General features: G+C 37.1%; 1 protein-coding gene across 2 annotated transcripts in view; it reads right to left on the bottom strand.

The window, feature by feature from the left end:
- The window catches only part of LOC145683734 (uncharacterized), a 62440-nt gene extending 48159 nt beyond the window's left edge, over window positions 1–14281 (bottom strand). For both annotated transcript variants that reach the window (XM_081755256.1, XM_081755257.1), the window contains exons 1-2: window positions 14171–14281; window positions 2919–2985 (exon numbers count right to left, since the gene is read on the bottom strand). In XM_081755256.1, the coding sequence (XP_081611382.1) occupies window positions 2919–2985; window positions 14171–14212 (109 nt within the window). In that variant the 5' untranslated portion in view covers window positions 14213–14281. The remainder of the gene's footprint in view (window positions 1–2918; window positions 2986–14170) is intronic.
- Between the last annotated feature and the right edge of the window lie 204 nt (window positions 14282–14485).

Raw genomic sequence — 14485 nt, 5'->3', positions numbered from 1 at the left:
TAGTACTTCAGTGTGCAGGAAAATTGCAAGAATTGTAATATATTATGATATTTAAATATGTTACTGTGACAAATTAAGTTACCGAGTCGTATACGGTTTACCTAATATTGTCAAGTGTAGGAGGCTTAGGTGGGCAGGTCATGTAGCTAGAATGGAAGAAAGTAGAAACGCTTTCAAAGTCTTGACTGGTAGACCCATAGGAAAACGACCATTAGGAAGACCTAGGTGCAGATGGGAGGACAATATTAAGATGGATCTCGCAGAGATAGGAATACAAAGTAGAATTTGGATTCAATTAGCTAAGGATAGAAGTCAGTAGAGAGTTTTTGTGAACGCGGCATTGAACCTTCGGGTTCCATCGGCCATAGAGTTAGTTGGTTAGTTATAAACTGCATAATTTACATCGAAAGAACATCAATCTCATTACGAAATTTTATTGGTATTGACAGAAAATCAGCCTTGTACAACTTTGAGCAGAGGTTTCCTTATTTACTGAGGGCAAAACATTTAACTTTTGAGGAAGCAATTAATGCTGTTATAAAAGTTGAACAAACATATCTTCAGATATTATTTTAAAATAGAAAATTACAACACCAACATTTTTCAGAACTCAACTTGGTTCTACATGATTGAAAAAGAAAACGTCACACAAAAATGTAAGAGATGCTCTAAACGTCATCAGAAGGAGAGATGCTTCAGAAAAGAAAACAATGTTTTACATAAAGCGTTGAAGGATCATCTTGCCCATACTCAAGGGTGCCCATGTTGTGGTTTCCAAGGGGGGCCAAGTATAAGCGACGTTTCGAAAATAGTTTCAAATTTTGCCGTAAGTAATGTAAAAATTCTATTGGATTTTCGATATTCTGAAGTACAATTTTCTCTAGGGGAGGCGAGCGCCCCACCTTGCTCCCCTGATGGGCGCCCTTACCCATACTTATTCTCTCAATGCACTACAGAAGGAAATAACGCATAAATTCTGTCAAGTGTCAATTAGACAAAGGTAAAATTCCAATAGAAATCTTCAAATGTCATAGATCCAGAGAATGCGTAAGGCATTGCCACCGTAATTCAAAGGATATGGGAAGAAATTCTTGCAGTAACTACATAGTTAAGAATGCTTACTTCTCTTGACATTCAAATGTAATCCAACAGCGAGATGACACCGTTAAATTGTCAAACGAGATTACTCATTTTTTGGGTCATCAAAACCGAGACTCTACAACTATAAATTATTTAAACAGAAATATAACCAGATGTTGCCGTATTGCCAGTTAGAAACTACTGAGTACAATGGAATAACACTGGTATGGAATCAACTATTCTATAGATATTTGTTAAAAAATAAAGACATCACAAAAAGACGGTACAAGCGAAATTACGAGCTAATAATCTATCAATAACGATCCGCAAACATCAGAATGAGTTTAGGAAATAGTTCAGAAGTTGAATCAGATAGCCCAATTTCAGAAATGCTAAATTATAAACGTTACAATAGAAAGTGAAATAAATACTGCTCTAACGAAATTAGAAGAATCTAATTGTCGATAATGGTATATATGTTAGTAATGGTCGAAAGGAAATATTGTGATAAAGATGGTGGCATATCATAATGATTATTTGCATCTCAAGGAAGTCAGACGAAAGAAGAAATATACGTACGTTTCCTACAGTATGAATTAAAATGGTTAGAATATTGCACTTGCGACAGAAATTAGAGACAGGTTTGAACAAAAACAAAAAAAAAAAAAAAATCGTAAGACCAACTAGAGTGTTAAGAGTTAATATTATCGAATAAAGTTTCTGTATAACTAAGAAAGTTGATTAATATCTGTTATATTTAAAAAAAGGGAAAGTTCATTTAATAGCATAGATAGTTTAATCTTGCTTTTCTTTTATCTGAGTAAGAGTAATATTAAATGTGTTAATATAGAGATGTTTGATTGCTTAAAGAAAGATATTGATGACTTCATTTAAGTTGTATTTGTATTTGTTCTATGAAATTAAAACTTTATACGTTTGTACGTGCCCTATGTATTAGTGAAATAATAGTTACATTAGAACCAAAAAACTGCCATTATTTGAACAATTTAATACATAAACAAGATTTAATACATAAACAATTTAATACATAAACAAGATTTAATACATAAAGAATTTAATACATACATGATCTAAGAGTGCAGTTTTATAAACTTTATGCTTCTTTATTAATCTTTATTAGTTAAGGAGCCAAAACAATTTAAAAATAAACTTAACAAATTTGCTTAGGAACTTATATGGTTTAACCGTGTTAATAGACTAGTATTTAAATGTGAACCTATAGTTGCAAATCTTGTGTTGTTTGTAATAATTTGCGTTCATTACAAGATAACATATACACTCTCCCGTTCAAAAAATCTAGATCACCTACCTCGCTTTACAAGGTCATATACCGACATCTGTACTTTGTCAATTCTTATACTTCTGTCGTAAATGAAAACCAAAACTGGGATATTAAAATCCACATTTGTATTGTTTAATTCCAAATATAGGTAAGATTAGACGGATTCAAAGAGAGGCAAGTGACTGAAGTTTCTGAACAATAGTCTAGAATATTTTATAGACATACATTTTGTTGCAAGCTAGTAGTTTTCGTTATTTGAAAATATGTACTAAGTATATTCTTTCAAATTGGGTTTTGATAGATTATATAATGAATATGTATTTTGTTAATGTCCCACGAATATACACTGAGACTAAGGAAGATAATAATGAACGAAATTGTGAAATGAAGAAAGTTTCAATAAATAGGATAACCCAGAGAAAACTCACGCACACCGAATTTGTTCACCACAAAGTTCGTTTCAATACCTATTTTTATATTCCTCCTTTTGTAGACTTAAATGCAATATTTACTAAGTATGTATAATGAAATTTACCTGGCACGGATAAACTGTAAGGATCATCATGTTGAATTTGTACCAAGTACGTTGGAGCGTCCATTGCCTAGAAAAAACAGAATCAATTAATTTAACAAAAGTTAAAACGTATACAAATTCAGAAAATAGAGTACAAGGCTTTATCAAACGGTACGCTGAATGTATTTGCACAGAGCTCTCTATCAATGTTGTATGCATTTCAAGTAGTAAGCCCGGTAGCCTAAACCTTTGGTACAGTCAGTGTCAAGTTTGAACGAGTTGTGACATGTTAGTTGGTTTCCAGAGGCTGAAAAGTGAGGACATGTTAAGAGCATCTGTCGCGTGCTAACATTAACTTTTGTTCTAAGCTGCAAAAAAGAACCAAAGAAGCTCAGGAAATGTCAAAACCAGTTTATGGCGATGAAACGGTGGCATTGAAGTTTTACGTGAGATTCGAAAGCGGTAAGGAATCGGTTGAAAACGAGCAACGATCGAGATGTTCTTCGACTTGGAAAACAGATGAATACGTACAGAAAGTGGTACCAATTTGTTCAACCAGGCGAATGACTATTCGAGAACTTTTCAAAGAACTATAGCACGGCCAACAAGAGATGGTCTCTGACGTTTCTTACCACATGCGGTGGGCCATTGCAACCCCTACTTTGATACCAGTGTTACTCATGGGCGGCGATTAGGGGGGCAGTTGCCTCCCACTTTTCTGAAATGGCCTATTAATGGTTATAGTATCAACCAGGGAAATTTGTATATTAACATTGATATATAAATATTCAGATCATGTCTTGCCCCCCCCCCCACTTTTAACGTCCAATCGCCGCCACTGAGTGTTACCGACCACGATCACTCTGTCTTATACCATTAATTAAATTGCCACTACAGTTGCACCGAAAAAAAAAAAACTTGACACGCGAGTAGTGGCAATATCACTGCGAGCTATCAGAGACGTTCTCTTACTGGACGCACTATAAACATCTCGTGTGGGTCATTGAAAAGCATTTTAACGGACAATTAAATGGACAAATGACTTTCGTCTCCCACACCTTACTTTTGATCCACAAGCTTTTGGTAGAAATATATATATATTCCTGTCTGTCCGCATTCGCTATGCACTCCAGACATAGCTCCGTGCCACTTCTAGCTCTTCTCAAAATTAAAACTGTGCTTAACGGAAAACGTTTTGACACCATTCCTGACATTAATAGGGCCACGACATAGCAACAAAAGGCCCTTCCGAAGGAAACCTTCCAGAAATGCTTTCAGTCATGGATTGAGCGTTTGGGATAATTACACTGTTAGGAAAGGACAGTACTTTGAAGGAAATTAAATAAAATTTTATGTAAGATTATTACTTTGTTTCCAATAAAATTATTAACCGTATATTTTGATGACTCCTCGTAGATAACAAGTACATAAAAAACTAGTAAATTTTCCTTCTGTAAAAAGGCGATCTTCAATGCTGTTTGTTCAGCATACCTATATTACTAGTACATACTGCAAGTTATAACTAGGGATGGACACAAAGTTCCGGTTCCTTTTGGCGCGGGAGACCCGGGTTCGATTCCCGGCGGGAGCTCATGTGGTTCGGATTCCACGTTAATCAGTAGGTCCACGTCTCATATAGCCTCGCTGCTGAACGGGACGTAAAACTCAAAAATCAATCAAAGTTCCGGTTCCGGCGGAACCGGTTCCGCAAGGAACCGGTTCTCGGAGATCCTATTTTCAGAACCGGTTCCGGACGTGGATCCGAGAACCCGGTTCCAGAACTGGATCTTAGGAACCGGTTCCAGACATGAATCCGGAAACCCGGTTCCAGAACCGGTTCCAGGCCCTGATCCGAAAGCCCCCAAAGACCCGTAAAGAAGGCACGAAGTTCATCTTCAAAACAGTGCAGAGAGGACCATGCGCTTGTGCTCTCCCCGCCCAGATCCGCTTGTGTCCCCAGAAAAAAATTTTGGTCCACCCGTGGGTGTTTAACCAAATGAGTTGGCCAGTTTGCCTGTTTAGCCAATGCGTTTGCCAGTTACCCAGTTTATTTAGCCAAATAAGACAAGCGGCCGCCGCCTGGGCGCCTGTCTGTCGCTTCCGCCATTTCATCTAGCACACTGTTCACAGCCTGCCAGCAGCTCGGGTTTAGCGTAGGGATGGTCACAAATTTTCGACCGGTTCTTGAAGATCCGGTCTTCAGAAATGGTTCCAGACCTGGATCCGAAGAACCGGTTCCAGACCTGGATCTGAAAACCGGTTCCGGAACCGGATCTTCTAGAACCGGATCCGTTCAGACCCGAAAACCAGTTCCACCAGGAACCGAATTTGGCCATCCGTAGTTATAACATAGAGAATCGTCGTAACATGTATGTTCTTGTCTCAATTACACGTTTATAATAATTTTGTTGGACGTATTTTTTTTAAGTAATTAGATTTTCTTCTATTTCTTTGGGGAAATGTAATCTAACCTCAAACCCGATTTAGGTGACCAATTAATAACAAACATATTATATGAAACTGAAGCAGAGTTTGTTTGTGATCTAATTACAGCACGTCTGAACCAATTGGTATGATTTTTGGATATAGTTTTCTGTTGCCTCGAACAGTTTTGTTGTCATGTTTCTTTTGTCAAAATGTATTTCCTAAAGGAGCGACGCAGTCATAATTTATGTGAAAAATTTAGTATTTTACGAACACCTATAGTGCGTCCAGTAAGAGAACGTCTCTGACAGCTCGCAGTGACATTGCCACTACTCGCGTGTCAAGGTCTTTTTTCGGTGCAACTAGTTTCAATGAATGGTATAAGAGAGAGTGATCCTGGTTGGTAACACTGGTATCAAAGTAGGGGTTGCAATGTCCCACCGCATGTGGTAAGAAACGTCAGAAACCATATCTTGTTGGCCGCGCTATAAACGTATGAAAGTCTGTATATAAGCTCCTTATTTAAAACACCCAGATCTGTGTCCCAATGTTTCTGATTAGAAAAAAAAAAAGCAAGGATACATTTCATATCTATATTATACTTAAATAAACATACTGGCGCCCACGAACCACAAAGCACTATTCTTCAGGTCAAAATAAAGCGAAAATGTTATATGATGGAATGGTGTGCGGGGCCTCCTGCAGCCGCTACGGGGAATTAAAATTTCACTATTTGCAGTGGCGCAAATCTGTCTTCAACATTAGTGGGGGGGGGCACGTAAGACCTGTTTTTTTGTTTTTGTTGTTGTTAAGAGATACTCAAAATATTTGTGAAGTTGAAAAACAATCCTGTAGAGGATCAGGGAGCAGAGTTGTCTTCAACATTAGAAGGCGGGCAGATTTGAGGCTTATTCTGGGGGGACATCAATTTTGTCTCACTTTCCTTTGTGGTAATCGGACACAAATCATCACATTTTTCCCCAAAAAGCACATTTCAAATCGGTTTGTTGGGGGGGGGGGACAGTCCCCTTCAGTTTTAAGATTGGAGGAGACATGTCCCTCTCAACCCTCGGGATTTGCGACAGTGATTATGTGGCAACATCGCACATTTACTTGGAACCATTTGCATTGCTCTACAAGTCCACCAAACAGTTAACACCAATTGTTAAGGTGATAATTGGTGCTAGTGTCAACGTCTATTGACTTTAACTGCCATCTGGCAAGAATAGATGTAATTATTTGATGGATTGGTAGATCTAATCTATGGTTCTTTATCTGCGATTAGCGTCTCCAGACGAGGATCCGAAAGGTATATACCGGTATTCGGTTTTCTGAAAATGTGAAAGTAAAATATTGCAGGATATCAACTGAAGTATCAGAAGCCCATGTCAATCAACATGTATGTGATCCTGGATAGACACCAAGGGGACCAATTGTGCCAATTATTAATTTTCAAATGAGATTCCCATTTTTTTTAAAAAAAAAAATCCAAATTCGGTATAACCGTAACAAACTAAATCTAATTCAAAATATGTACTGCTCAAAGGTGTAGGATAAGGTGTAGGTGACAAATTAAGACTATTTCAACTTCTAAATTTGGAACCGGAAGATTCAGACACATGTGACATCAGTGTCGTAACAATGGGCGGTGGAATGCACCGAGGCCCCCAAGCCAAGGAGGCCCCGTCGAATCCGTTAATTACATAGTAGACTACTGAATACATATATTTTATTATTCATTTCTTAAGCGTGAGAGAAAATCATTGTCAATTTTAAAATTTCCAGCAATTTTAGTAACATTCTTTTTTGTTTGTTTTGGGGCCCCCACGCCTATAGAACAATTTCTTATGTGTGACAAATAATCGTTGTGGTAAAATTCTAGATTACTACTAACTTTCTTAAGTTTTGGGGGGCGGTATTTGTTTTTTGCGGTCCCGAAGCCCAGGGATCCTCTCTAAACTCCCTTATTACTCGGTACTCAATACTTAAATTCTGTTATTTATTTCTTATGTTGAAGAACTAATCATTGTGAAATTTTACATTGTGAGTAATTTTGATAATATTTTTTCTCTTTTTGTCGCACCCCCAAGCCTGGGGAGATACTGAACACGTTTATTACTCAGTACTGAATAGGTACTTATATTCTGTTGTTCAGAAATAATCATTGTGAAATTCCAGATTACTAGCAATTTTGTAACATTCTTTTCTATTTTTCGGGCCCCCATGCCCAGTGACCCCTGCTAACTTGTTTAATACTGAATAATTCTGACATTTATTTCGTATGTAGAAGTGTGAAATTTTGGATTACCATTGCCACTTTGATAGAACAGTTTTTTTCTTGTTTTGGGAGTACTATTTGAGATTACTTTGAAGAAAAGTATTTCTGTACTTAATATATATATATATATATATATATATATATATATATATATATATATATATATATATATATATCGGATGTTGCAAAATAAGTGTTACAACTCTTGGGAGGTGAATCCTGCCATTGAGACAAGAAAAAAAAGTTCTCTTGAACTTTCGGCTATCGGACATAGTTTCAGATCTACAAGGTGCCGAAAGCGTGGGAAAATGACTTTCGGACGCCAATAATTCGGAAACTATCCAACGTAAAGAGGGCGGGTAAAAAATTCACTGAAGAAGTCATACCTGCTGTATTGAATTTTGCATGTTTCACAATCCTACCATGCACGCGCAAGGGATTCCCCAAAGGAACGTAGGGAGTCCCGGATAATCTGCTAAATGAAAGTTGGTCTAAATGGATATGAATTGATGGGGTTTCTACCAGGTAACAATAATTCGTTTGTATTAAGTCGATATCTGGAACAAATACAAAATGGCGGACACTTTCATGCCCGTTGTGTGTGGTTGCATAATCGCCAGGTACGGATGTTGGCCAACAGTGAAGTTCTGAGTATTAAGTGTAGCGAATTTGTACTCAAATGCTTTAGAAAGACATCTGGAGTGTCGGTAGAGCACAACAGATGAAACAGGGTAATTCACATGTGTGGAAACACGTAACGAAAAATGCCCAGAAATGCACTCATACTCAGTAAACGTGAGTTCAAAGCGTCGGAAATGTAAGGATTAGCGTCAAGAACATGAAAGTCAATTCACCAATAATATTCCCTCAAACCGACGCAATATGATGTGCACGGTTGCATACCAATAAGGATGCAACAACTGAGGCCAAGTTGAAATTGTGCAAAGAGACTCACTAAGAAACTGGGTAAACTAAATGAATGCCACTAGTGGGATCGCATGATCGATATTAAAATGTGGCCAATGTGTGTGTTGATACCGACATGTAGCTAATGGAAAAATGTCAACATGTCCCACTACTACCGGGACATCGTCTCACATGCGAAAACTAGGAAAATAACGTTGTACATTCTGCTATTACATCTGGTGCACTTTTTGGTAGAACGTAACTAGAACAAGATTGTATCAATGCCCTACTTCGTTTGGGACATTGTCCCACAGTCGACACATATGAAAAGAAATATCTTAATCCATGGATCAAATTGTGATAGAACGTGAAAATAACAAACTTGTATCATGTCTCACGTCTTTTGGGACATATGGCGTACTCGATATCAAAATACCTCAAGAAATATGTATCTTACACACAGTACACATGCCAAGACAAAGACGAAAATGAACCAATTTGGCACATGTAACACTACAGCTGGAACACAATACGTATGGAAAATAAAACGACATGAGAAATAGGAAGAAACGTCTTAAAGCTCTGATTGTTTACAACTGTGCAGTAGGAGTAACAAAATGTAACACACAAGCATGTCGGGAGGCTGTACAAGAGCGCTTGCCAAACAAAGTGGGTACTCCTCAAAGAAATGTATACAGAGAAAGTCAGGTTCCCTCAAACCTCACGGCTAAAGCGCTCGCTTTCGCTCGCGTGGTCGCAGTTTCCAATCCTGCTGGGAACCCACGGCCTCAGATTCAAGACCCGAGTAGTTATTTTCCTATTTTTCCCACGTGGGACGGTGTCCCAGCAGTAGTGGCACATGTTGACATTTCTCCACTTGCTACATATCGATATCAACACACAAATTGTCCGCATTTCAATATCTATCATGTGATCCCACTAGAGAAATTCATTTAGTTTACCCAGTTTCTTAGTGAGCCCCTTTGCACAATTTCAACTTGTCCTCAGTTGTTGCATCCTTATCGGTATGCAACCGTGCACATCATATTGCGTCGGTTTGAGAGAATATTATTGGTGAATTGACTTTCATGTTCTTGACGCTAATCCTTACATTTCCGACGCTTTGAACTCACGTTTACTGAGTATGAGTGCATTTCTGGGCATTTTTCGTTACGTGTTTCCACACATCTGAATCACCCTGTTCCATTTGTTGTGCTCTGCCGACACTCCAGATGTCTTTCTAGAGCATTTGAGTACAATTTCGTTACACTTAATACTCAGAACTTCACTGTTGGCCAGCATCCGTACCTGGCGATTATGCAACCACACACAACGGGCATGAAAGTGTCCGCCATTTTGTATTTGTTCCAGATATCGACTTAATACAAACGAATTATTGTTACCTGGTAGAAACCCCATTAATTCATATCCATTTAGACCAACTTTCATTTAGCAGATTATCCGGGACTCCCTACGTTCCTTTGGGGAATCCCTTGCGCGTGCATGGTAGGATTGTGAAACATGCAAAATTCAATACAGCAGGTATGACTTCTTCAGTGAATTTTTTACCCGCCCTCTTTACGTTGGATAGTTTCCGAACTATTGGCGTCCGAAAGTCATTTTCCCACGCTTTCGGCACCTTGTAGATCTGAAACTATGTCCGATAGCCGAAAGTTCAAGAGAACTTTTTTTCTTGTCTCAGTGGCAGGAGTCACCTCCCAAGAGTTGTAACACTTATTTTGCAACACCCGATATATATATATATATATATATATATATATATATATATATATATATATATATATATATATATATATATATATATATATATACAGTTTGTTTCAAAAGTCCGAGAACACTTTAAAAAATATTATACCAAACCAGTAACTTTGTAAACTAACGAAGTAAATAATTTGAAACATTGAAGTTATTTTTTTTTTCATTGCAGCTGTAACATGTAGTTCCATGTATCGCCACTAGGTGGCACCAAAATCTAGATGGCACTTTCTGGAGGTGAGAAGGCTTTCTGCGTCCTACAATTTAACAAACCAAAGAGTGCAACAGATGTCCAACAAAAATTTAGGTTGAAGTACGGTAAAGCAGCACCAACAAGAAAGGCAATTTACAAATCACATGAGAAGTTCGTTGAAACAGGGTGTCTATGTGCCAAGAAGAGAAGTGGTAGGCCAAGTGTGAGTGCAAATGACGTTGAACGAGTGAGAGAAGCTTTCACAAGGAACCCGAGAAAATCGTTACGCAATGCTTCACTTGAGTTGCAAATGTCAACAGCGTCTGTGTGGCGTGTTTTCTGTAAAAAATTAAACATGAAACCATACAGATTACAGTTAGTGAAAAAGTTATATCCAAAAGACAAAGAGGAGCGATTCCAGACCAATGTGTGCTCAAATGGCCTCCTAGGTCTCCAGATATCACCCCTTGCGATTTCTTTTTGTGTGGGTACGTGAAGGACCTTGTATACGTCCCTCCTTTGACAGGTGATGTTAGGGAATTGAAAAGGAAAATTGAGCAAGCAACAGCAACAGTCTAGGAAGACATGTTGGGTCGTGTGTGGCAAGAGTTGGATTATCGCGTAGACATTTGTAGGGTCACACGTGGTTCCCACATAGAGTGACTGTGAAATAAGCATTGTTAGAAAAAAAAAACTTTACAGTTTACCCTTTACAATGCAATTCGTTACTTTCCAATGTTACTAGTTTGCCTACAATAAAATATTATTAAAAGTGTTCCCGGACTTTTGAAACATGCCATATATATATAGTCTATACAGTGTACAGTGGTAGAAGTGAGACAGTATGCGGTGGTATGCCATACCATCTTTGGTTTTTGAGTGATCAAAAGATACCATTAGGGAAGAGTATATGCTAAATATCTTCAATATATATCCATTTTTATACACAGTTAATTGATGAATAGCTTTCCACGTAAAAAGATTTTATTTCTTGTGTAGAAAAAAAAATCTAAGTTGACAACACCGTCATTTTGATCTTTTTCCTGACATAAATGGTGTGTTTTGAGCACAGAGATTTAGGGGTTGTCTGCTCTGGGGAGGGGGAGGATCTTATGGTGCTTTGAAATGCCCCTCATTCGAGAGGGGTACGGGGGTTTTCCCGCAGGAAATTGTTAATATAAAAACTCGATTTTTGAAGATTTTCGTGTATAATTTTCTATAATACAACATAAGATTCTTTTTTCAGAAAGGTGTTGCCGATGTATCATGTCCCCCCCCCGTGTCTCCTCTCTCCACGTCCCCCCCGTAACTATCTGCAGTGGTTTTCAGTCATTACGTAAATAGAAATGCAATCTTTTAGACAACATACCCTCAATGTATTCTAACAATTAGATAGCCAGTATCTCGAGTCAAAACCGTATTAAAATATACCGCCTCTGCTTTTTTCCCACTTCTAACACTGTATATATATGTATATATTAGTGTGGGTGGGTGGGTGTGTAATATTGTGTTTGCTGCTTTTACTATTATATTGAAAAATATGTCCGCTTGTGGGAGCCCCCAAATATCCTCTTGAACCGGGACTCCGAAGAGTTTTGTTACGGTACTGTGTGAATAGCTGTGACAATGTTTTCTATCTAATACAATATTTTACTTTTTAACAAACTAGTTACGTAGAAGATTTGGCCTTAGTGTTGAACCATCACCTTCATGTCACGGTGTCATTCCAGACTATCAAAACATTGAATTTAGATTGCTAGTTTACAATTTGGGGCTATAGATTTGCAAAATGTACAACATATATTTCATTCATATCTACTATTTTTTCAATATTTTTTCTCTTTATACCTTAGTATTCATTTCTTAGTTGATGCACTTTAAGAGGATCTATGCGTTATAGAGACACATACAGCACATAAAAATTGTAGAAAAAACCACTAATTAACTTGTGGTAGCTAATCACTCAAAACGAGAGAATGTTATTCAAACCTCTGAGGAAAAGAAAGCTGCAAAGTTCCTGCGCAGTAGTGTATCTGTAGTAACAGGCACGACAGTGACGGTGAGTAAATGTGTAAGATAGGATAGTAGGAAAACATTTCATTTGTAATAAAAACAAGCATCTTACTTGACTTCACTTGCTCTTTCTCTTACAAATTACAAGAAGAAAACATTCCGTGTAGTATGTTGCAGATTTACTAGTTTGGTACAAAATATCTGTTATTTCAGCCATTACTTAGGTACAATTCCAGTATCAACACAGTAAAAAACTTTTCAGAGTAAAACTTTATTTCAGTGATACTTCGATGGTTCCGTTTCATTACATCAAACATTGACTTTCCCTTTGCATACTGTGCATAAAGGATACTTATATGTTATGACTACTTCAATTACCATTTTTGTCCTGCATTTATCAGTAACTACGAATCTCACAGATAAATTTACCATTATTTCTATTATTTACAGCTTTATTTATTAGCATTATATTTAATATTCGTTTTGTAATTATTTTTAAATGTGAATTTCTGTTTCTAATTGTTATCAAGAGGAATATATCAGTATTCAGAATGTATATATATATCTTACCCGTGCCATGCAAAATAAGATGGAAATAGTCAAACGTATATGCTTGTAATCATGAAATACTTCATAACGAAACCATGACGAACTGTACTGTTATATCAAGGCAATGTGCAACTCATGATCCGTAACAATACAAGTGTCCTATAGGTAAGGCATTTCACAGCAATCCAGCATTCTGCAATACCTTCGTTTACGCACATACCCACCATCGTTAACCCGATTGCACCCAGCGGACCCACTTTGCCCACCAGTTTCATCCGGTCTTTACACAGGTTAGATACGATGCATTTGCTTCTAGTGAACGCCCAGCATATGGACAAGCCATACCGCTGTTTTTTTTTTTTTTTTTTTATTGCTTACCCTCTTTAGGCACAACAACGTTTGGAAGTATAAACTTTTCCTGAAATTCTCTACATTATTCAAATATGACTTCAAAATTTGCAACAAACGAAAACTCGTTATAATGCAGTTTGCGACAGAAAATTTGTGTCATAAAAGTTATTTTAAATAACAATTTTCAACATTAGGAATGAAACTGTCATTTGTTTCCGAAACAGAAAGAATTAAAATTAAGCGAATTCGAATTCATGGCAAAAACGAAGTTATTATTACTTCAAATACTTGTCGTATACAAGGTGAACCTGGAAGATGTGCACAAACTCCGGGAGTTGATTCGTAACATCAAAAAAAGACAAGAAGTCCTGTTTTATGTTCTTGAATTCCGAAAAGTGTACGAGTGATAGTGGTGCCAACTTGGAATCGAAACTTGAATCCTAATAATGAACGGTATAAAAGTTGTGCACAGCGTACACAACGCGAAATTTGACAACATGCAAGAGAACTTTTTTTCTTCTTTTGATGTCACAAATAACCTTCAGGAGTTTATGCACATCCTTCAGGTTCACCCTGTATATTAAAAGTTATCTTCACATTCAAATGAAAAAAAAAAAACAACATAAATTTCAAGAAATATAATATAAATTGGACGACATATTGTGATACATACTATTCAATCAACCGATCATTACAATAAAACAAATTGATTCTAGTTGCATGAAGAACTTATACGATCAAATCGTAATTAAAATATTATGGCTTCGTTTAGTGATGACCAACCTGTATCGTTGAGATCCAACACAAAATCCATACTAACGTCATTTTGATCCTCAATCGATATCATGGTATATGGTTTGTTATCACAAACTTTTTTCCACGCAAGCTCTTGAACAATGTGCTTCTCTAAAGTGTTAATTAAATATTACTTTCGCATCTTCATACCTCTGAGTGTAGTTATCATAATATCATTGAATGTTTCAAAGCAAAGAAATTACAGGTGCTCTAAGTGTTTAAACTTTATGCAAAAGTTTGTAAATACTACCTTTAATATTTGTACTGAACATACGATGAATATAGAGATAATTTGCGAAATAA

This window comes from Thermobia domestica, chromosome 4 (assembly GCF_964235325.1).
Source record: "Thermobia domestica chromosome 4, izTheDome1.hap1.1, whole genome shotgun sequence".
Lineage (NCBI taxonomy): Eukaryota > Metazoa > Arthropoda > Insecta > Zygentoma > Lepismatidae > Thermobia > Thermobia domestica.
Note: the sequence above shows the minus strand (reverse complement) of the source record. Positions and strands in the feature narration are given on the sequence as shown.